This window comes from Tursiops truncatus, chromosome 1 (genome assembly GCF_011762595.2).
Source record: "Tursiops truncatus isolate mTurTru1 chromosome 1, mTurTru1.mat.Y, whole genome shotgun sequence".
Classification (NCBI taxonomy): Eukaryota; Metazoa; Chordata; class Mammalia; order Artiodactyla; family Delphinidae; genus Tursiops; species Tursiops truncatus.
This window is the reverse complement of record NC_047034.1, coordinates 55868335-55893872: the sequence shown is the minus strand read 5'-3', so window position 1 is coordinate 55893872 and position 25538 is coordinate 55868335. Positions and strand designations below refer to the sequence as shown.

General features: G+C 36.9%; 1 protein-coding gene across 2 annotated transcripts in view; it reads right to left on the bottom strand.

Annotated features, from left to right (window-relative positions):
* SLC9C2 (solute carrier family 9 member C2 (putative)) overlaps positions 1-25538 on the bottom strand; it is a 152934-nt gene that overhangs the window by 51388 nt on the left and 76008 nt on the right. The window contains exons 12-21 of one of the 2 annotated variants that reach the window (XM_073804299.1): positions 22468-22567; positions 20614-20757; positions 17957-18125; positions 15680-15761; positions 11854-12020; positions 11150-11263; positions 6880-6977; positions 5753-5872; positions 2359-2557; positions 1477-1665 (exon numbers count right to left, since the gene is read on the bottom strand). In XM_073804299.1, coding sequence (XP_073660400.1) covers positions 1477-1665; positions 2359-2557; positions 5753-5872; positions 6880-6977; positions 11150-11263; positions 11854-12020; positions 15680-15761; positions 17957-18125; positions 20614-20757; positions 22468-22567 — 1382 coding nt within the window. Of the gene's footprint in view, positions 1-1476; positions 1666-2358; positions 2558-5752; positions 5873-6879; positions 6978-11149; positions 11264-11853; positions 12021-15679; positions 15762-17956; positions 18126-20613; positions 20758-22467; positions 22568-25538 lie in introns of those variants that run through there. The other variant, XM_073804280.1, reaches the window with a different exon arrangement.

Here is a 25538-nt window from a genome sequence, read left to right as displayed (position 1 = left end):
ACTGCTTATCTAAGGACACCTCTACCTTCCACATTAAGACTTAGCCTCATTCTACATATCCTCATTTCTAGAGGCGTTTGTATTATGGTGGGTTATACCTTATGTCGACACTTTGCTCTAAACTCAGCTCATAGGGAAAAAATCATAAATAAATTGTGCATACAACTCTGTAGAGTCATCCTTATGAACACTAAAGTTTGGTAACATTAATAAAGAATCAAGGAAGGAACAAAAAAAGGAAGTCAACAAGCACAAGTCTGGGCATTCAGACGATTTTGCCTTTAAGATCACTATAAAATTGCTTGGAGAACGGGGACTAGATGGAGGATTCTAATGTATGCCTTTTGCCGTCAGGGTTTACAGCAATGTTTTTTCATATTAAGCCTCTATAACTTCAATACATACTAAAAGACTTATTTGATGTAATAAGAATTAAGCAACTCAAAAATATGGAGTGGCAAGTGAAATCATCTAGAGCACCCAAGTTAAAAGCTTATATAGGGCTTCCCTGGTGGCGCAGTGGTTGAGAGTCCGCCTGCCGATGCAGGGGACACGGGTTCGTGCCCCGGTCTGGGAAGCTCCCACATGCCGCGGAGCGGCTGGGCCCGTGAGCCATGGCTGCTGAGCCTGCGCGTCCGGAGCCTGTGCTCCGCAACGGTAGAGGCCACAACAGTGAAAGGCCCGCGTACTGAAAAAAAAAAAAAAAAAAAAAAAAAAAAAGCTTATATAACGCAACTGCATTGGAAAGAGAAAGGAGGCTTAAGAACGGAGACTGAAAATCTGAAGATCTACCTTCAGAATCAAAACCAGAGCCACGAAAAGAAGAAATGGTCCTTGTTAAGGAGATTGAAGGCCACAGTAAAACTGAACTTCATAGGCAGTGGGCTATGTAAGTAGTGTGGGCTCTAGGGTAAATATTTTTATGCTTCTGCACAGTTAGGGCTTTATGAGCAAATTTTACTAAAACTTGGAGAACTTGTTTCTGGGTAATCCTGCTGCAGGGGCACCACTGTTTTCATTTATTCATTCAATACATAACTTATTAAGTACTAACTATATACTAGGTACCATTCTGGAGCCACAGGTTACATCAGTGACCAAAACAAAGATCCCTACCTTGTGGAAAGCACATATAACATACAGTAAAAAAGTGATAAGTGCTACGCAGAAAAATTAAAATTTAAACAAGTGGAGGGGGATCAGAGAGATGGGTGGAACACGCTGGGAGTATGGAGGGCAGGTTGCCATTTTACGTAGCGTAAAAGAAGGTCAGGGAAGACCTTCTCCATGAGAAGGTGAGATTTGAGCAATGACTTGAAGGGAGTGAGAGAGTGAACCATGCAGATACCTTTAAAGAGAGGGTTCCAGGAGAAAAGACAGCTCCCTCCCTCATTTCTTTCAAAATAGTGAGGTTTCTTAATTCATTTGACAAATAGTATAGGAAAAAAAAAAGTATTTTAAAATTTGAAGTTTTACCTTGATAAGAGGAATAAATCTAATTATTCTGAAATAACCCATTATTACTGTAAACTGAATAAGAACCAAGTGGTCTGGTCTCAATCTGACAAAGTATATACAAAATATATCAACGATTCCAATAAGCACGATACAAAATTCCAAAGTATTCCAATGTTGATGAAAATATCTGCTTTTCAAAATTGTTATCTGTTTAGAAAACATATAGAATGTACATCATTTCATAGCACTATACAATGATATGGGGAGGGGATTCTTTAAAATTAACAGTTAAATCCTCAACTACAAATGAGTTATATTCCAAAAGTTGGGTTTTAAGTCATTCATTTGAAATTCAAAAAAATCCTACATCAAAAATTATAATTTGATTCCAAATATACATAATCTATTATGAAGCTGTAATGCCAAAGAAAAGCAATGAAAAGTACTAAACAGATTCATTGCAATACTATTAATTATAATTAAAGTATGAAAATGTAATGCTGATAAATCATCTTTGAAGCATTTATCCTAAAAAGTAGTTCTCATCTTATGACAAGTAACTAGCAAACCATTTTGGTTTTATTCACTTATTTATTCTTTGAATCATTACAGGGAGTATTTGAGGGAAACAGCAAATGTCTAGATTTTCAATTCTTTTTTGCCTGATCTTTGAGATTCTCTCCACTTTTATACTTCTCTTATCTGATATCCAAGACTAACTGTTTTACTGATTTCATTATTAAACTCAGAAAATTCAAAAAGATTACTAAAATTCCAGGATCCTATCAACTGCTACAGCAAAAGGCTTCTAGTATCAATTATTTCCAAAAAATGACAAAAATAGATTCAAATTATCTAAACTGTTCTTTTTATAGGATACATTTCTATTTTAAACAGTACCTTCAATGCTGATTCTAACAGATATAAATATACAAAATAGTAGTTTACTAATATCAGTGCTGACACATTTAATTCTCTTGCCATTGGCCATAGATGCATTATCATAGGATAAATGTACATTATCCGTATAATATGTCCTGCATATTCAAATTCTTCTGAAAATACAATGTGATATATAAAAATCAGAAATTTATTATTCCTGAAAAAAAAGAGATCAAATAAAATGTCAGATCACTTTAAAGGTATAACAATTAAAATCTGAAGTTCATTTGTTTAAATAAATATTAACATTAATTTGAAGAAAGATACAAATAATATGAAACAATAGCTAAGCAAAAATCTAAACCATACTTTCTAGACATAAAAATCATAAGGGAAAAAGATAAAAATATGGCTCTTGGTAATCTAGATCAGGGCTGAGGAGCTTTTTTTTAAAGTTAATGTCTTATGCTTATTATTCACCCAGGTAGAAGAAACATTTTCATTAACCTCTGCCAAAACATTAGGTACTGTAAATACATATTCATTTGGGAGGGTGGCTTTTGGGGGTGTGTGTTTTTCTTCCAGTTTTCTTAAGATATAATTGACATACAGCACTGTATAAATTTTAAGGTATACAACATAGTGGTTTGGCTTACATACATCACAAACTGATCATCATGGTAAGTGTAGTGAACATCCATTATCTCATAGAGATGCAACATTAAACAGAAAATTTCTCCTTGTGATGAGAACCCTTAGGACTTACTCCCTTAACAGCTTTCATATGTAACATGCAGCAGTGTTAACTATATTCATCATGGTGTAATACATTACCTCCCTAGTACTTATTTATCTGACAAATGGAAATTGTACCTGGTGACTGTTTTCATCCATTTCCCCCTCTCCCACCCCCCACCTCTGGTAACCACAAATCTGATCTTTTTTTTCTATGGATTTGTTTGTTGGTTTGTTTTTGAAGTATGATTGACCTAGAACACTATGTTAGGTCCTGTTACACAACACACTGATTCAATATTTCTAGACCTTTTAAAATGATAACCACAGTAAGTCTAGTTATGATATGTCACCATACAAAGATACTACATAGTTACTAACTATATTGCCCACACTGTACATTTCATACTGGTTACTCATTTATTTTGCAACTGGAAGCTTGTACATTTTAATTTCCCTCACTATTTCTTTCCTCCCCCGACCCCTCCCTTCTGGACACTACCTGTTTGTTCCCTGTATCTATGACTCTGTTTCTCTTTTGTTACGTTTATTCATTTGTTTTGTTTTTTTAGAACCCACATATAAGTGAAATCATACAGTAATTGACTTTCTCTGTCTGACTTACTTCATTTAGCATAATACCATCTAAGTCCATCCACATGGCAAATGGCAAGATTTCATTCTTTTCTAGGGCTGAGTAATATTCCATTATATATATGGAATATATACATACATATTGAACCATCCTTGCATCCTTGGGACAAATCCCACTTGATCATGGTGTATGATCCTTTCAATGTATTGCTGAATTTGGTTTGCTAATATTTTGTTGAGGATTTTTGCATCTATTGATATGCTCATCAGTGATATTGGCCTGTAATTTCCTTTTTTTGTGATATCTTTGCCTGGTTTTGGTATCAGGGTAATGCTGCCTTTATAGAATGATTTCAGAAGCGTTCCTTCCTCTGCAATTTTTTGGAATAATTTGATAAGGACATATGTGTTAACTCTTCTCTAAATGTTTGGTAGAATTCATCTGTGAAGCCATCTGGTCCTGGAATTTTGTTTGTTGGGAGTTTTTAAATTACTGATTCAATTTCAGTACTGGTAATTGGTCTGTTCATATTTTCTACTTCTTCCTGCTACAGTCTTGGGAGATTGTACCTTTCTAAGAATTTGTCCATTTCTTCTATCTTATTGGCATATAACTGTAGTACTCTCTTGTGATCCTTTGTATCTCAGTGATTTCAGTTGTAACTTCTTTTTCATCTGATTTTATTGATTTGGGCCCTCTCTTTTTCTTGGTGAGTTGGGCTGAAGGTTTATCAATTTTATTTATTTTTTCAAAGAACCAGCTCTTAGTTTCATTTATCTATTCTATTGTTTTTTAGTCTCTCTTTCACTTATTTCTGCTCTGATATTTATGATTTCTTCCTTTCTATTAACTAAGGGCTTTGTTTGTTCTTCTTTTTCTAGCTCCTTTAGGTGTAAGGTTGGATTGTCTGTTTGAGATTTGTCTGGAGAGCATTTTCTAAAATCAAGGCTAATCACACATAGGAGCAATGCAAAAATTCATACATCAAAAGCAAGAAACAAATTAATTTTGAGAAAAACATCAACACTGCTTAAAATTAGGAACAGAATGAAATATTCTATTCAATATTACTATGACATTTAAAAAATTTTTTTCTATTCATCTAAAGTAGAAGCTGACAAAAAGAGGTTACTTGGATATATGTCAAGATCCTAGGGTTTTAAATTTTTATATTTTTCTGTAAACTTAATCAATGGAAGAAAGTAAAAAATTATCATAATTTGTTACGAAAAGCATGTTAACACCCACTTAAAATTTATTAGCATTAATGGTCCCAGTATTTTCTCATTTGACATCTTTTTTTTTTTTTGCAGTACGCGGGCCTCTCACTGTTGTGGCCTCTCCCGTTGTGGAGCACAGGCTCCGGATGCGCAGGCTCAGCAGCCATGGCTGATGGGCCCAGCCGCTCCACGGCATGTGGGATCTTCCTGGACCAGGGCACAAACCCATGTCCCCTGCATCGGCAGGCTGACTCTCAACCACTGCACCGCTAGGGAAGCCCTGACATCTTTTGTTAGTAGAAAAACCTTGTCTTTCTGCTCTAAAAAGTATATAAGCTCACAACTTATATAACAAAACAAAGAGTCTACACAAGTTAAGAAAAATCTGTATCTTGCGTTATTTTGGACGTTGTTTATAATTATTATTAAGGCCATGCTGTGTTTTTCCTAATTATAGACATCAACAGAACTATCCCATGGCACATGAAATTAAGTTGAGAGCTAGATCTAGTCTTTGAGTTTGCTATTTCTCACCCCTGCTCATCCCAGAAGAATATGAAAGAAGTCCAACATGTAATGTGACCCTAAGACATGGTAATTCAAACTTGAAGAATCCAAATATGACCATCCTTTTCATCTTTTTTCTACCCACTCTCTAATAGAGGTGCCAATGAAATTGGTAAAACAGAATGGAGAAAGAGAAGCAAGAACTTTGTTCCTTCCGCACTCAATCAATAAGACTTGACTATAATATTAGTTGGGTTTTTTTTTTTTTTTAGGGAAGATCAAAGTAATCTATTCTGACAATGTAGAAAAGGTCATATTTTCAAGTACATTGCTATTACAGGTTCACAGTACTTACCCATATAGAGAAAGAGGTGTCTTATCTTCATGATATTCCAAGAAAGTTAATATGTTTTTAAACTTCATAAGCCAACTTCTAGCTCTTACATAAGTTGAAACATCATAAATACTCATGAATCTAATAGAGAAAAATATACATATGTGTTATAATGAAAAGCAAGTGCTATACCTTTGGGTAATATAAAACAGAAAGTTATACTAAACATAAATGTAATATGGGTTTATTAAATATGCCTCTGTATCCATCCACCTACCCACCCATGGTCATAGAACAGAAACATTTTTAGTGGGAGACTCCTGCTGTCCATGTTTCTGGAACTATCTGTGACCTGAGGTAGAACATAATTAAAACTTCAGAATCCAACTCTTTGGGGTTTAGAATCAAGCTTCCTTTTGTCATGCCTTGACTAGCCCAAGATTCTCCAAGGCCCTGAAGTCTCTGTCCTTCCCAAACTTTATTTAGGAATTGATGCTACATCTCCCAGATATATTACCAGGCTGCTGAAATGTTAACTATCACCCAGACAGAATCTCCTATCACTGTTGCCCCACAGGTTTGTCTTAGACCATCCATTATCTAATGTTTCAGGACTGTAACCAGGTATCAATATATCTCTAAGATACTGAGCTTTTCCCATCATATTAATTGCATCTATCAGTTCCATGGGTTGGATCAATTCCTCCAGATCCTATGATCCTATTCCACCCCAGAGAGCAGTTTAATGTCAGGCTCCAGGCCTCCTTACTTCCCCTATGCAGTAATTTAGTAAATATGATATAAAGACAAAATAATTATCACCATAATTAAAACTATATGGGTTCTTTTTCATGGCTCCCCTTGTCTCTCATATAATTGCTCTGTAGTCAAATCTTCCTCCAGAAACTCCCAATGTCATCAAAGTTATGAATTTTCAGGGAGAAAAGTATAAACAAGAAAAATAGGAAGTAAAATAGAAAAGTAAAGTAAAGTAAAATAGGAAGTAGATGGATGGATGGATGGATGGACGGACAGATAGATAAGATAAAAAGATTGATCAATCTGGACACTGAACTCTCAGTTTCTTCATTCTCTATCACATACCCATTCAATTTTGGAAATATCAGTTAAAGAAGTATTACACTTACTTTCCTTGGATGTGGCAATAGCTTTTCGTTGCACCAATTAATGTCCGGGCTGCCTCTACACTGAGGACTCCGTCATTACACTGTTTTTCAAAGCTACTCTAAACATACAATTTTAAATAAAAATTACAAAGGACGAAAACATTAATGTAATGTACTCTGCTTGACCTTTACATACCCCTCACTATTATTATTGAACTCAATATATGAAAATATACTATTCAAAAACTTCTAGAGCAAGAAATAAATTTCATTCAATTTAAATATTTACAGAATATTCCATTTTTGCAAAGTACTCTCTCAGGAAACTCAAAATCTATACAACTCAAAGAGTTTACTTCAGATGTTCAACATCACTAATTATTAGAGAAATGCAAATCTAAACCACAATGAAGTATCCCCTTGTACTGGTCAGAATGGCTATCATCAAAAAGGCTACAAGGGGCTTCCCTGGTGGCGCAGTGGTTGAGAGTCCGCCTGCCGATGCAGGGGACACGGGTTCATGCCCCGGTCCGGGAAGATCCCACATGCCGCGGAGCGGCTGGGCCCGTGAGCCATGGCCGCTGAGCCTGCGTGTCTGAAGCCTGTGCTCCGCAACGGGAGAGGCCACAACAGTGAGAGGCCCGCGTACCGCAAAAAAAAAAAAAAAAAAAAAGGCTACAAATAATAAATGCTGGAGAGAGTGTGGAGAAAACAGAATCCTTGTACACTGTTGGTAGGAAATGTAAACTGGTGCATCCACTAGGGAGAACAGTATGAGGTTCCTTAAAAAACTAAAAATAGAGCTACCATATTATCTAACAATTCTACTTCTGGGTATATATCCAAAAAAAAAAAAACCCCAAAACTCTAATTCAAAAAGATACATGCACCTCAACGTTCATAGCAGCACTATTTACAATAGCCAAGACATAGAAACAACCCAAGTGCCCATCAACAGATAACTGGCTTAAGAAGATGTGGCATATATATATATATATATATATATATATATATAAAAATATTACTCAGCCATAAAAAAGAATGAAATATGCCATTTGCAGCAACATGGATGGACCTAGAGATTACCATACTAAGTGAAGTAAGTCAGACAAAGACAAATATTATATCACTTATATATGGAATCTAAAAAATAATACAAATGAGTCTATACACAAAATGGAAACAGACTCACAGATATAGAAAACAAACTTATGGTTACCAAAAAGGAAAGGTGGGGAGGACAAATTAGGGATATGGGGTTAACAGATACAAACTACTATACATAAAATATACACAATAAGGATTTACTGTATAGCAAAGGGAATTATAGTTAACATCTTATAATAACCTACAATGGAATATAATCTGAAAAAAACCAAACTGAATCACTATGCTGTATGCTTGAAACTAACACAATATTGTAAATCAAATATATTTCAATTTTTTTAGAAAAGATAACATGGAGCGGGTCGTTCCATGGGATTGTTCGTTTAAAAAGTAAATGTGGGGGCTTCCCTGGTGGTGCAGTGGTTGAGAGTCCGCCTGCTCATGCAGGGGACACGGGTTCATGCCCTGGTCCAGGAAGATCCCACATGCCGCGGAGCGGCTGGGCCCGTGAGCCATGGCCGCTGAGCCTGCGCGTCCGGAGCCTGTGCTCCGCAATGGGAGAGGCCACAACAGTGAGAGGCCCATGTACCGCAAAAAAAAAAAAAAAAAAAAGTAAATGTGGTAGGTCATTAGAACAATGGTCCCAATGTAGCATGCCTTTCCCATGCCTCTTTGTAACTAACACTGCTGCTCCTTCCTTCAAAGGTGGGGTCTTCACTCATTGAATCTGGGCTAGCTTTGTGATTTACTTTAATAGAACAGGGGTAAAAGTGATGTTATTCAATTTCCAGAGCCTAGGAGATACAGAGGGCTTGCAGCTTGTCCTCTCACCCTGTTGGAACCCAAAGACCACCATGTAGTAAAGAAGCCCAGTTCACTCTACTGGAAGATAGGAAGCCATGTGGAGGAGAACCAAAGTGCCTTTAGTCTACCCTCTCAAGCAGACTAAAGGCTTTCTCAGACTCATATTGTCTGACATGTGGCCTGTATGAAAAGGAATTGCAGAGTAGAGTGGACTACAATGCGACTCATTGAAAACACATGAGTTTTTAAGGAAACTGTATCAGATTGGACTAAAAAAGGCAGTACGAGTTCTAAATAAATAGGAATTTCCATTTCTACTGGCAGAAATCAGTCTGAGAAGGTTACTCAGCCACAAACATGGATTATTTCCTATGAAAATGTAGAGAATGGGGAGAACTGGGACATATGCCCATCTGGATTTCAGAATTGCCAAGGACCAGTGATTAATCAGTGCTTCCTGTTCTTCCCCTTCTTGAACAGAGGTGTCTGTTGATCACCACTGAATGTTGTGGGTGGAGGTGGGGTAGACAGATAACTTCTCTTTTTAGTCCACAGGTCTCTGGATCAAGAGGAATCATACTTAAGGAGATACAACCAAGAAGCCTCAGCAGACCTAGACTAAATGCACATCATGAGATACTGGACTTTGAATCTGATAACCATAATAGGATGAAGGTTTGCCAGGGTTCGGGGCGGGCGTGCAGTGTCTTAGAAAAAGATGAGTGTGTTTTGCTTCGTAGGAGGGGTAAAAATATTTGTGGCCAGTGAGTGGAACATTTAAATATGGTCACAAATTCTTTGCATCTCTTACCATCGCGAGGTTGAATCTACTGTCCCAAGCCTCAAATTAAAGTGGCTTCGTTCCCAAGTCTGGTAGTAGGGTACTGACTCTTGGCTGTATGCCTCAGGTTACTTCTATGTGGCCTCTCATTCTTCAGAGGCTAGGCCAGCTTCCTCACATGACAATCTCAGGGTGGTATTCAAAGTGGAAGAAGGGGGAAATTGCAAATCTCCTCAAGGCCTAGGCTCCAATACATGCCCAAAGTCCTTTTGCTACATTGTACTGGTCAAAACAAATCACAAGAACGCCCAAATTTAATGGTGGAGAGGGATATAGACACCAACTCTTAATAGGAGGTCTTACAAGGAATTTGTGACCATACTTTACCTCTCTGGGTAAGAGCCTTTCAAATTCTGAGAACATTTTAAATTAAGTACAGAAATGTTTTTAAAATGAAAATATAGTGTTAATATTTTTGTATTAAGAAGAAATATGTTCTTCAACAGAAAAAATAAAAGGAGGAATTTATAGATTAAAAGAGACAAAGTACATATTCATTCATTGCAATACGTGATTTTACTGAAATGCAATTTAAAAATATAAACTGTGAAAATACACATTGATCACATTTATGAGATAATTGGAAATTTGATCATTGACCCAATATTTGATGTTATTAAGGAATTATTAATTTTTAGGTGCAATATTAGTATTTTACTATGTTTTTAAAAAGACCAAATTTTAAAATTTTAAAAAGACTAAATTTTAAAAATTTAGAGATACATACTGAAATATTTGCAGATGAAATGATCTAATATCTGGGATTTGTTTCTAAATAATATGGAAGATGGAGGAGTGAATGAGGGTGCAGATGGGGCACAGTTGGTCATGTGTGGATGGTTTTTAACGCTGAGTGATGGGTACTTGGGAGTTCATTACATTATTTTATCTACCTTTGTATATTTTAGAAATTCTTCATAATAATAAGTTCTAAAATGAAAGTAAAAAAGAAGGACTCTGAGCATAACGAGTATTTTATATACTTGTAAAATTGAATAAAATTTGTACTATTAGAATAAAACCCCAATTTTAAATGTGCAATTTGATAAGTTGATTTAAACTTGATTTTACCTAGTAATCTTCCTACGTTTATAACATTTAAATATTAAATTGTAAATATTTTAAGAGAATTTTGCTTCATTAGATTTATTTTAACTCATTAGATTTACAAGAGTTAAATAAGCACTTGAGAGAATATTGTATAAGAGGAACTCAAATATGTTAAATTTATAAAAGCAGTTTCAAATATTTGAAGAATTTTAATTAAGTACATAAATGGCACCAAACATTATTCAAAGACTCCCCAAAAGTGAACTGATAAAATTAGCTAGACTTAGAAATAGAATAACATTTGTGACTTGAATTTAAATCCTAAGAGATTTCTTTTATTTTTTAACTTTCATAAATCAAACATAAATTTTAACAACCAATCAAAAGATGAAAATATATCTTCTAGTCACCTGAAAACCATACGTAAGAATTAAAAGCATTGCAAGAATAATAAATAAATAAAAAGCAGATTATGTGAAGGGTACCAACCATTTGTATTATAGCTACATGCAATCTGGCCTCTTCTATTAAAACTTCATCTGTTGGGGACTCCTCCTTCACTTTTTTATCACATGAAACATGAGGAAACTGAACAGTATCAGACTAAGTTTAAAAACACACAGAGATAAAGTTACAAATAAGTAAAAATGATTAGGAGCTGTCAAATACTTCGCTCAACCAAGATTCCAATAACTCAAATCAGAATCGCTAAAATGAAGGGGTGTATAAGTGAAAAACGTTCTCCATATTAGAAATGTTGCTTTCAATTGTGGCGAAGTAACTATTCACTTGGGGAGATTTAGAAGCCAAATTCTTCCCCAAGCTAGTTGTATGCTTTACTGCTCTCTGGAGCAGCCTATGTTTTCTGCTTTTGATAGTACTTATACAGGGAGAGATCTCTCACTTCCTCAACCAGTTGGAAACATCACCCTGGCAGAGGCCATTCATAGTTACTCAATCAGCCAGTTTGTAAAAACACCAGTTCTCCTGTATTTGGCAAATAAGGCTAGATCACCAACACCTTCTCCTTAGAGACAGAATTCAAACTATTTTGCCAATATAGCAAAGCTAGTAAATGTATCTCCCTTCAGCATCCTGACATACAACTAGCAGAATCAAGTTTTTTATAATAAACTAAAGAAAAAGGCAGGCCAGAAAGGGAAAGGACTATTTTTTGCCAGGTATCAACTCACAGGAATGATGTATTCAATCTTTGTTTTTTCTTCTACTAAGGTCCAGTTAACATTTGTCAAAATTTTTTCTGTTTTAAATAAAGTTATTCTGTTCTGTATTATCTTCTGGATGTGCTTAATGGCATTTTGCATGGCCATTTGTCTTGGAAGGGAGATGGCACACAAACCTGTGACAAAGAAAAGGAAGGGCCTTAATAAAATACAGTGAAGATTGCACAGGGAAGAGAAATGTTGCATAATGTAGTGAAATCTTGGCATCACTTGCATAGCCAAACCAGAGTACTTAGAGCAAGGACAACTATTTGTCCAAAATTTTCCAGAAAATTACCCAACAATCCATTTCCTTTTGGCTGTACAGTTCAACTTTTTCTGACTCAAGTGCTAAAGAATGTCTTCTTAGTTTCTTTTTGTTCCCTATAGCTAGATACATGACTCACTATTTAAAGGCATCCAATCAGTATTTCTCCAAGTATTGAAAGCTACCTGTGTCTACAGGTAAAGGAGCTGCCTATTAAATTATGCAAATTCCTGAGCTTTACGCCATGTCTGGAGAATCAGAGTGGCCTGGGAATTTGCATTTTAACAACTTCTCCAACTGATTCTTATACATAATAAAATTTAATGGCCACTGCAATAGAGATCCCTCAAATTTAACATCTCTATTTCCTGGCCAGCAAATCTACATGTCCAAAACTTGTAGCAGTTTGTATCATCTTGAAGTATCAATTTGAAGTTTTAGATATGAGGCTTGCTTACCAAAAAGAAGAATTTAATTAGTGAGTGAGCTTAGTCTACTCATTCAGAATTCCATCTCAATAAAACTGTTCTCAGTAAACAACAAGGTTCTACTGTATAGCACAGGGAAATATATTCAATATCCTGTGATAAACCATAATGGAATAGAAGATAAAAAAAGAATGTATACATATGTATAACTGAATCACTGCTGTACAGCAGAAACTAACAAAACATTGTAAATCAACTACACGTCAATTAAATAAATAAATAAATAATAAAACTGTTCTCTCTGCATAATTGCATATGAGATGTCTCATAAAGAGTTTTAAATGTTTCTAAATGTTTCAGTTTAACTTTATTGCATTCTCTACAGGACACTGTGGTGGCTGTATTTCAAATTTTCAGGGATTCAAAAAGGTTTGTAACCATATCCCTCTCAGTTCTCTATGGTCCAGAGCAAAGATGCATCTGACTGCCATGCTAAAGAGTTAGAACGTGTCAGCTTTGGATTTAAAATTTCCATGGCTGAGAGCACACAAGGAGAAAGTTTATTCATTTGCCTAATTACATCCCACCCATTAGGATGGAGCAACGGCCACTTTCCGGTTGCTCTGGGGAAACATGGGTATAAGTGGACCACTCGATGGCACCAGTACATTTGAACAAACTCCTGTGTTTAAGATGATCCTGGAAGAATATGAGGATAGATCTCTCTCTCTCTTTTTTTTTTTAAATATTATTGAAGTAGAGTTCATTTCCAATGTTGTGTTTAATTCCTGCAGTACACCAAAGTGACTCAGTGAGATATATAGATATCTATATATAGATATCTATATATAGATATATAGATATGTGTGTGTATATATATATATGTGTGTGTATATATATATATGTGTGTATATATATATATTCTTCATATTCTTTTCCATTATGGTTTATCACAGGATACTGAATATAGTTCCCTGTGTATACAGTAGGACCTTGTTGTTTATCCATCCTATATGTAATGGATTGCATCTGCTAATCCCAAACTCCCAGTCCTCTCCCCTACTCCCTTCCCCCTTGGCAACCACAGGTCTGTTCTCTATATCTGTCAATCTGTTTTTGTTTTGTAGATATGTTCATTTGTGTCATATTTTAGATTCCACATATAAGTGATAGCATATGGAATTTGTCTTTCTCCTTCTGACTTACTTCGCTTAGTATGATAATCTCTAGGTCCAGAGGATGAGTCTCTTAAAAGCATTAGACCAGACGGAAGAAGTTGGTCTGAAACTCTTCCTGATAAAACTCAATTTTGTCAATTACCTGTTAACTTGCGAGTGTTTCTAGAAAGGATGAGCATTGATTCTGAGGATAAAGTACTTGCCATACATGTTTGTTTCACAATGAAAATTCTGAGGTTCAGTTAATACAATAAAAAAAATTGTATGGGAAGAAAAGGAGAAGAAAAAAATATTTCCATGATAGTAAAACCTCTTGCTCTTGTCTTTGTGATTATCAGAGTAAGAGCAATCTCAAGAAAGCAAGCATGGGAGAAAACTAGATGTTATATCATAAGCAAAGAGAGCAGAGTGGGTCTGGATCCCTGAAAGTCAAAGAAAACTGGTGGGAAGGGAGGTGTGAGCAAACCTTCACGGACCGAGTTAACTTTACTCATGCTCCAGGGTAGGCTTTTGCTGATCCAAGCTCTACTTTCCACTGCAAACAAGAGCAAACACATAACGTGGGGAGAAGGAGAGCTGCCAAAAATCTGCCCCATTTACTAGTCCTATTTGCATATTGGGGCCATGGACTTTGAGGTAAGCTACCACAGGAAGTTCTGCAATAGTGTAGATGGGGCACCGTTTCAGGAGTGGGCAGAACTGTGAAAAGACACAAGCAGAGGGGCTAAATTCACCAGGCTACTTCCCTGTTTATAAGAACTCTCCTTCAACATTACCCTTCCTTGACCTCTCACCAGTTCCACGCTTTCCAAGAACCTTCTGATTACTAATTTGATTTATCAAGGAGATTGGTATTTAGAGGTGAATACCCTGAATAATGATCACAATTATTTCTGACATAGAAAGAAATCACCCTCATTATAAATTAATAAATTGATTTTCTGCTGCATCTGTATTCTCCCGTGAGTGCGATACATGTAAATTTCCAGCCTTTTGATTAAGTCTAGATACCCTGACAAAATCAGGTCTCTGCACCAGCAAAGCTGAGGACCAGGCCACAGGACACTGGGGGATACTAAGGCCCTACTCTAAAACTTTGTGTAATCCCACCCTGCCCTTTCTCTCCCCCTTGACTCCACTACCACTGATTATCTTACCCTGATTTCTCTACTGATCATCGGTCTATTTGTGATTTTATTATATTTAGTTATTTTATTATCAACAGCTTCAATTTTTTTCTAGAAATAGGCAACTGTGGCAGAGCCTGCTGACTGCTCCCAATATTCATTCTTCCCTTCTTCCTTTAACAATAGAATCTCTGAGTTTTGGCTAAGCACATGGCCAGTCAGTTAAGATAATATTCCCCAGCTTCCTTTGCCCACGTGTGCCCATGTGACTAAGTTCTGGCCAATGGACTGTGAGTGGTAATGATATGTAAACTTCTGGATTGTGCCCTTAAAAGGAAGCTGCTTACCCTCCATTAACACCATCACCACCACCATCACCCCCACCCGATCTTCCCTTTCTAGTTGATTGGATTGACGATACAGTGGCAGTGAGCCAGCATCTACCCTGCAGACAAAAGCAACACCCTGGGAAGCTGAGGATCAACAAAGGAGAAGGATCTGAGTGAGATCTTTGGACAACCTTGTGGAACAGAACCATCCCACTTCTCTGGACTTTCTGGTGGAGGGGAAAAAAACAAACAAACAAAAAAAAACTTTGTCTTGTTTAAGCCACGGTTAATGTGGTTTCTGTTAAACTGGCTGAATCAATATCCCAATTCATACATCATCTATAAATAGGGAGTGAATGAAAATGAGTGATTTCATAATCAATTCCTTGAGCCCCATAAGAAATGTCTCCACCACCCCCCAACAATAATCTCTTTGCATTACTCTCCCCAATTAATTAGACTTTACCTAATGTCCTGGCTGAATAAGTCATCATGTATGAATTTATTCCCATAGTCATTAATGATATTACTTGTATATACAGTATAAACTGAAAAACAAAACACAGAGAGTCAAAACATTAATAAGTTCTCCAAAGGGAATCATTGTTCAATTAACCACCAACAAAATTCTACCTTAATCCACATTTTAAAATCCTGCCTCTGATAAGAAGAGGCAAAAGGGTTATTTTGTGGACACTGCTTGAATATAATCCACTGGGGTAGAAATCAGTTCTCAATCAGAGTAAGAAAAGAAAATAGATTTTGTAGTTTCTGGGAGGGATAAGGACACTGAGAGAGGAGCTCTCCATGGTTGCTGCCATCAACAGTGGCCATGCAAAGCCTGAAAAGCCAGCACGGTGGTTGATTCTCAGACGTTGCTGTGGAACCTGCGGGGCTGGGGAGCAACCCCGGCAATGGCAGGCAGTGGTGATAGGGAAGTGCACCTGCCACAAGCATTTACTACAGCCATACGAGAAGCTCTGAAGAAGCAGACAGGAACTGTGCTGGGGTCAGGAGAGGCACCATGCAGAAGCAGAAGCAGAACCACATTTGTAGGTCTTGGCTCTGCCATTTACTAGCCATGTAATTTGAGGCCAGTTTACCACTCTGAGTCTCAAGGTCCTTTACCGAAAAACGGAGTTAATAGCAGTATGTCTTCAGAGAGTATTTCCCAAATGACTGATCACAATAAGCACCTGAAATGCTTCTTAAAGACACTGACTCCCAGGCTTATTCCCTGCAGATTCTGATTCTGTAGGGCTGGGGTGGCATCAAAGGGATTCTTAACATCAAACAGATTTGGGAAACACTGAAAAATGATACTCAAATGTTAGTTAACATTTCTTTGACTTGGTTTTAGGCCAATTCCTTGCACAAAAGAAAACTGAAGGAGCTCATTATTCTTTTCCTCTGGAACATGGAAGGACCCAAAGTCCCTGCAAAACCACAGGTGTGTTTGAACTCCAAATTAATTCCCGGACCATGCCCACAGATATGAAGTGTAAATCCTCAGGAAAGATGGTGAGGACTATGATACTCCATTTCTTAAAAAGCAACATTAAAAATAAACTCTTTCTCTTTGGGGAGTTAGGGTGCCTGAGTTCTTTCACTAACATGCTATTCTCTTTATTTTGGTTCCCCTACATACAAGATAGAGAGGGTAATAGTTGCTCCCCCCAACAAAGATATTTGAAAAATACTGGGCTCTTAGGGTCTTCTAGGACAGGATTAAAATAGCAAAGAAGAGAAAATTCTGAACTTGAAGTTGGATACTATCAAGAAACTCTGTACATCTACCTCCAGATTAAAGTTCCTTGGGAGGTGGGTAATGTTCTTAATTTACATTATTCAAGTGTTCTCCCTCCCAGGAGCAGGTTTGGGGTTCATCTGACTGGGAAGTGGTGGGGGTGTCCTGGGGATTTCTAGAAACTTCTCACAACTTCTCCAGCTAGCTCACAGAGTACTGTCACGAATGACGAGGTACCCTCACGCTGTCCACAGATGCTCTGGGCTCTCTGGACCTTCCCTGGAGTCTCACCAACGCTGCCACCACCGGACTACCCAGAAATCCACTGGTTGGCCCATGGGGAAAAGGCTTTGAGAGAGAGTAGAAAGGAAACCGAGATTTGTCTTTCACTATGTATAATATAGTCTTCAGCCAAAAATTTTCAAGAAACTAATTTTCTATTTAGCCCTAAAAGACATAAATATGACTAGATCCTGAATTCAAAAATTTACAAAATCTTTCTTTCCTTAGCATATTTAATGAGCATTTCAGTTTTTGCTCTAATAGCTATAGGAATTGGAATGCTCTAGATAAGGAATTATTTTTTTCATACCTTCTGACAGCTCTTGAAAAACAGCATTTATACGTTCAACAACATATGTTGAACATTTACTGAGTGTCAGGTACTTTGCTAAGCATCATTTCGATCCTCCACTGGAAACTGAAGTGCCACAAGTCTGGGGAACTTACCCAAGGCCACTCAGCCTGTCAATGGTGCAGCCAGGGTTCGATCCCAAGTGCACCCAACTCCCACATCTGGAACTGTTATTTGATTTTTGGTCCCTTTCACACTGTCAACATAAATGAACTTTCCCCCAAAAGTTCCTTCCTACTTAGAAGATTGCATTCTTCAAGTCTAATTTTTCAAATGGTTAGCTTTATTATTGGGTACTATGCCAAGTGCTACAAAACAAAAATGAGTAAGTATGAATAATCATGGGATATGATTTTTCTTACCAGCTGTGGTGACTCTACTTTTTGTTCAGCCAGATTATGAACATCTGGAGCCAAGAGTAAGCTAAAAACTCCTTTAATTCCAGACCATGCTATAACAATGCCCCATCTCCAGTTATACTCGTAATTTGAATGCCTCAGAATAGGGCTCACTAATACAACAGTAAGTAACCTGTGGAGAGAAAAACGTTTATTTTTATATCACATCTTATGTATTAATGTTATTTATGGATGATACTAGCTAGTAAATACTAAATTTCATGTAAAAATTTTTCAGAAAAGAGAAGACGATCCAGTTTATCCATAGGTTGTTCAAACTTTCTGAGACTAACCAAACTTATGATCTAAATTTTGCATATAATACTCAAATCTTGAAAAATAATGCTAGAAATTCTATACAAATATAAGAAATTATCACTAACACTAGGGTGTAGTGTTTAGGATCTTGGTAGTAAATTCCTGCAGGGAAACTTCTTCAAATGACATTAACAAGCTCCCTGGAAGGCCACGACTAGATGCAGAAATTAGACCACAAGGACCTTGTAGATCATGACGAAAAAGTAAAATTATTGTAGACACTTTAATAAATTCAGCTCAACCAAATTTTTCTTGAGCTTCCACAAGAATCATACACTAAACACCATGTAAATAATTTCAGTGTGTGCCTCCTTTCTCTACAGGTCATTTTGTTATAGGATCCTATGCCAAAATCTAGATTCTATCTACAGCGGACTTGCACCAAAAAAATATCAGTACTGTCCTTCAAGTGGAATTTCAGCAGAAATATAATTGACATGTTCTCAGCCTCAAAAAAGATACTGTGTATCAGTCACTTAACCGGGAATTTCGTATGACAATTTAGAGAATTCCTGTCATTGAGAAACAGAAAATCTACAATTTGCCATCTATAATATATATAATTAATTTGGGCAAACTCCTCCACCTTGCATTTAAAGATTTTTGCAAAGTAATTCTTATCAACCTTTTCAGCCTTACTAAATGATCTGTCTCTAAAATACCACTGACTCCAGCCAAAACAGAACAATTTATGTCATTTCCTGATTATCAAAAACAGGGAGGCAGTATAGCAAAGGCTCTGGAGTCAGTCTACCTGGGTTCAAATTTAGATGTCTTTTACTATGTAACCTTAGGCAAGTTATTTAACCTCTCCAAGCCTCAATTTCTTCATCTGCAAAATGGAGAAATAATAGTCATTGAACTTGCCTCAAAGGACTCTTATGAAGATTCAATAAAATGAGGCAACATTCACAGGGCTTAGCATGATGTTTAGAATGTGGTCAGCACTTAACACACGTTAGCAATGATTATGACATCCAGGCCTTTGTTTGGCTCATCATCTCTGAAACATTTTTCTCAACAAGTCTCTTATGGAAAGTCTACCCATACTTTCAGGGCCCCTTAGGATGACTCCCTCCACTAAAGTCTCTCCTCTAGTGAGGTGGAACCATAAGTTCACAAAAGATCTCTGGCACTCACTAGCCATTTGACATTGGGCAAGGCACCTTGCCTTTTTTGGACAGTTTTTTTTTTTTTTTTGGTTGCACAGGCATGTGAACTCAGTTGCAGCATGCATGCGGGATCTAGTTCCCCGACCAGGGATGGAACCCCGGCCTCCTGCATTGGGAGTGCAGAGTCTTACCCACTGGACCACCAGCAAAATCCCTTGGACAGTTTTTTTATCTATAAAATGGAGATAATAATTCTTATCTCCCAGTGTCATTATGCAGACAAAATGAGATAATGGATGTGTGCAAAAAGCCATGTATCTTTCTGCATACACTGAGACCAACCTCACCTTGCACTTGTGCTCCTGTGGTGGAAAGAAACATAAATTGTACACCCACCCTACTGTGTGACAGTGCCTATCCGAGTTGCCTGCAGTGCCTTCAGAGTCAGCAGAAGCAATGTTTCATGAGAACATCTTATAAAGTAAGCTCACTCAGCCAGGCCTAACCTGAGTGGAAATGACAATACTTTCAGAGACACTGTCACGAATTCTTATGGAAGACACAACTGCCACGTGTGGGCAATGTCACTCAAGAAATAGCATGCTCTTGGGAGTCAAGTTTAAATCCCAACTCTGTCCTCACAATCTGGGTGACTCCAGGCAAGTTTTTCACCTCTCGGGGGCTTCATCTGTGAAATGATGCAGAAACACCTACCACATAGAGTTGCATTAATACTAATGGCATAATGTACATGGTTAATGTTTAACAAATGGCTTTATCATAGTTATGATGATAATAAATGATGATGAAAGTCAACAAAATGTTAGGAGCTATTAATCTGGTCCAGTGGTGCTCAAACTTGTAACAAGCATGTTGAAACAGTTTCCTGGATCTCAACTTCAGAGATTCAATTCAGTAGAATGGGATGGGCCCATGAATTTGCATTTCTGTCAAGCTCATGGGTTATGCTGATGCTGTTGTTCTGCGCCTTCTCATTTTACAATGAAAACTTGAAGAGTAAATAGACTTCCCCTCAGTTGTGCAGCAAGCTATTGTCAGGACCTTGACAACAATACAGGTTTCCTGACTGCATGTCCACAGGTCTTTTTGCTATAACCCACTTCTTCTCAATTCTAATTCTGGGCTTGAGAACCTAAGTCTAGTAAGCAAACTTTAAATTATAATTCTTACCTTACAAAATTCACTGTTGCAAATAAGATGAGCATGAAAACTAAAGTGTGAAACTGTAAATACTTGATTTCTCCACATCCAATGACAATGCCAAAGAAAGTGTATATTAAATGTTGGTATACAGATGAAAACATCATTAGAAACCTAGGATAAATGGAAAGGAAATCACATTTTAAGGGATGTGTTTTTTAAATCTACACGTCTAGCCTCACCCCCAGAGATTCCTACTGCAAGACCAGAGCACAGTGCTTAGGGCATGGAGCTCTTCTGGTTCCATGTGGTAACACACCTGGGTCTGGGCCAGGTCTGACTTCCATGAGCAGATCTCAAGTCCTGCCTCTTCTTGGTCCCCTCTATTCAGACCTTCCCTTTCAGAGGACTGGGTGACTGTGTCTGTCCCACAAACCAGTCTCCCTATGGGTAGGTCTCAAGATCTACACTGGGAAAGAAGCATTAGGAAGCCTCGTTTTAGCTGCAGATATAAACCATGTTCTCTGATACAGCATTACTCCAATCAAGCAGATAGTCCAATTCTCTATCCGATTCCTGTCTCTTGATTCAATTGATTCAGAACTCCTAGAAGAAAAGGGTATGAGCGGGACCTCAAACCCCAAAGCTTAGTTTTATAAAAATTCAGAAATGATGGAATAACTGACTGAGTAGAATACGTTTTAAAATGTCTCCACAGGACCTTAAAAAATGCCTTACATATAGTTAAGATCCCAATAAACATATAATCATTTACACTTATTATTAGTTTCTTACATAAACATGTCCACCACTTAACATGAGTGTCTTCTAGAAGGGACTTATTTTCATAGCCCCAAACCTAGGATACAATGTCCAGGCCACAGGAGATATTAAGAGAGGATTGGTTGAGTAGCTAAATGAATATACAATTGAACGAATAAAATGAGTAATTTATAATGATGCTGACAGACAGCATGACTGAGCTCAGAAAACTGTCCAAATACAGACAAAAAGTACGTGTCCCAAGAACTAGTTATTCCTAAGCTTCTGGCTTTTAAAAACCAGTAAAGTATCATTCATATATACACAAAACTAGAATAAGTTACAGGTGCCATTTTTTTTTTTTTTTGCCAAGTAGAGTTATAAAAAAAAAAAAGTACCGTCTTCTATGAGTGGAATTTCATGAGAGAAATTACATATTAAACACCAAAAAAGTAGGAAGAACGTAATTTCAGAACAAAGAATAGTCCTTTATATTAAAGCAATGAATCTTCATAGGAAAACTCAGGATAATGCTTATTTTTCTCATTTCAACATTTGCTTTCATCCAATGTGAGAATTTCTACACTAGACTATGATTTGGTGTGAGATAATTCTGAAACAATTCTATAATTTAGCGCAGTCGCTCAGAGAACAGCTAACTCATTTGTCTGAAAAGACAAATGGCTTTCCCTCTGTCCACAGATGTCCATATGACACCAGATGTAAAGGCTAGATAAGAGTTTGCTGGTGTTGCATCTTTCTGCTACTTTTCTTTTCCAGCTCTTCCCATACTTGGATACTGTCATTCAGGTACGTTATGAAGGAAACAAAGGAATAAAGTATTTTTTAAACTTCCCACAATTCAAAGTAAATTTTTATCAAAGAGTTATGTATAGAAAGTACTATGATCTCTCAGCCACTGATACATTATTCATAATAGGAATACCAATTAATGTCAATAATTGTTGGTAGCTTAAGTTCTTTTCAAATATAACTGGCAGTAAAATTTAAAATTAGAACATAGAAAAAAGTTATAAAAAAACTTTAGTAGTGTTCATTAAGCCAGGACCACTTAAGCACTAAATTTCTATGAGATCTATATCAAGTACACAATAGACTTACTTAGTAATTATTAACTCGATCCTCGGTTTAAAGCTTAAGGAATCTAAATTTAGTCCTACAGAGACTAAAGCAACCATACCTGACATTCCCAAAAATTCCCCTGGGGAGAAAAAAATGAATAAAATTAGTTGCATTCAAATCTGTACACTGAGCTACTTTATCTTGAGTGAAGAATTGTTGGGAAACTTAAAAGGGTAGTAGTATTTCTTGGAAAGTTGCTTAAAGGGACTGGCCTAATCCTTAGGATGAGGAGTTGACAAACTCTTTCTGTTAAGGATCATATGGTAAATATTTAGTCTTTGTGGACCATATGGTCCCAGTCGTAACTACTCAACTCAGCTGTTCTAGTGCATAAGCAGCCGTAGATAATACGTAACTAATGAGTGCCCAATAAATAATAGACACTGAAATTTGAATTGCACATAATTTTTGCATGCTGCAAAATATTCTTCTTTGGGGGTTTTTTGAAACCATTTTAAAATGTAAAAACCATTCTTAGCTCATGGGCTATACAAAAAATAGGCATATTTGGCCCACAGGCTATAGTTTGCCAACCCCTGCCATAGACCATCCTTGAGGATAGAGCTAATGAAAAGTAAGTTTAACAACCTCTGCCCAGCACCTCAAGGACACTGTGCTGCATGTCCTAGGGGTTGTGGTCCAAGCTCAGTGCTTCCTTGGTGACTGCAGGTCCTGAAGCCTACGGTTCTTTTGCATGATACAGGCTCCCCTAAAACTGTAATTCTCTGGGCTCTAAACAAATGTGTAACTGTAGTCTGAGGCAGGTAAACCAACTATGAAGAATGTTTGAACACCATAAATACCAACAGTCCTAGCTGCAGAACCTTCAAATAGCACATTACAAATGTCAGATGGAAGGGAAAGTATGTGCAAGGTAGGAGTGGAAGCCCTTTGGAGCAAGGCAGAGCTAGTTGCCCTGGGAATGTGAGCTCCCCTTTCTCCATTAGTGTCCCTGCATCTGTAAAGTGGGTGTAAAAGAATAATGCCTCACAGAGTTGTTGTGAGGATAAAATTAGATAACATGAAAAGTGCTTGGCACACTTTTAGAGCATTATTATTATGCTATTAATTATTTTTATATGTTCACCTTACTGCTTAGTAAATTTATACTGTTTATTCATTTGAAGAGGATTTTATTATTCTTTTGGTTTGTCTAATCACTTAAATCCACTTTGGATTTCTTTTAACCTACTTATTTAACTGAATTTAATATAAATAACAAATGGCAATAAAACCAGTGGTGCTGGGAACTGTGACAATAGGGAAACTGTTTCTCAAGGTCTTATTTCCAATTCCCTATGACTCGTAGTATGGGATTTTAAAGCTTATAGTCTTTTTTAGTAACAGTCACTACTTAGAGATAACATTTGCTATGAGGAAACCACTAAGTAACTTCATTTTAAAACTGATATTATTTAGTATAATCCCAATGTTACAAGAACATATGGTGTGAATGCATACATTTAATACATGTATGTACATTTATATGTATTTTTTAAAGATTGAGTACATTTAACAAAATGTATCAGTGGTTAAATTTATGACATGGGTTTATAGGTGATTCCTTCTTTGACTTTTCAGAATTTTTCCAAAACTCTACATGAACATGTATTACTTTTATAATTAGAAAAACAAAGTCTTTTAAAAATTACAAACACTATTATATTAAATGGTGTTTTAAATGTTCAAGAAGGTGGAAAAAGTCATAGAACATGTAATAAAGGAAGTAATTTTCATCAGCATAAACCCAAGTAGTTAAAAATAGAGTTGTAAAAGTTTTCTGATTCAATGGAAAGAAACCACCACAGAAAACTGATGCCACAGGAAAGTGGCTCTCTCCATCAAACTCTGTCTCTCTCTTTCCTTCTGTGCCTGAGAAAAAGTGAAGGTCCTCCTACCAGGAGAATCAAAGGGATTTTGTCTCCAAAAAACAACAGGATTCAGGAATCGACATTTCCTAACTAGAAAATATTAGGGTGATGACTGAAGTCCTTTGACATTTATAGCCTAGACCAATGACATAACAAAAACGAGTGAGAGCAATCAGCCCTGGCATGGGTAAGACAGAAATGCATTGTTTGTAGAGAGTTTTAAAACAATAAAACTGACTAAAAGCTGTCTACTTTTTATTATCTCCATTCACCAGAAATTCTGACCAATGTCACTGGATAAAATATTCCTTTTGCTAGGACAGACCTCTCCCACCACCTCTCTTGCTGTACCTCTGGGCTAGACTTTTATATAACCCACCATCTTTCATGAATTATACACTGCCTTTTATACACTAAATTCACATTTTCTTCTGTGGGCTGATATATTAATATTTCTAGCTGCACTACCTGTCAACCAACAATGCTTCAATATGTCTTTTATCTGTGCGGCAATGTCTGTGCAATATTTTGACTATTTTATTTTATGGAAAAGAATGAATGTGTTGATACAAGTGATTTCTAAAAGCCCAAGTATTGTGAATTTAATACAATAGAGACAAAAATGTGCTCAAAGAGGTGACTCCCTAACCTCAATCAGACACTCCCTGGATTTAAGCCAGTTAACAGTGTGTTCATTAATGAAGGGAAAAAAATAAAATTAGATAACATGACAGAAATGTAACATTTGAGAATGCGTAAATGAAAATTTTACCTATGTTTAGCTTTCTGGCAATGGAACTTCTCCTTATAACTGTCTATTGCTGACTTTTGTTGTCAGGATCTGATTAAGTATAAGAGGAAAGAACTGCCTGAAATTGTTTTTAATTCCTGAAGCAGAGGAAAGTGTAATGGTTGAGGGAGGGGTATTCATTTCCTGGGGCTGTTGTAACAGAGGGCCACAAACTAAGTGTCATAAACAACAGGAATTTATTGTTTCATAGTCTGGAGGCTAGATTTCCAAGACCAAGGCTTTGCAGCAGTGATTCCTTCTGAGAGCTGCGAGGGAGAATCTATTCCAGACCTCTCAAGCACTGACTGGGAGCACCTCCATGAATTAGGAGGAAAGGGGAAAGGAACCAATATTTATTGGCTGCCCTACCTTGAGCCCAGTGGTATGCT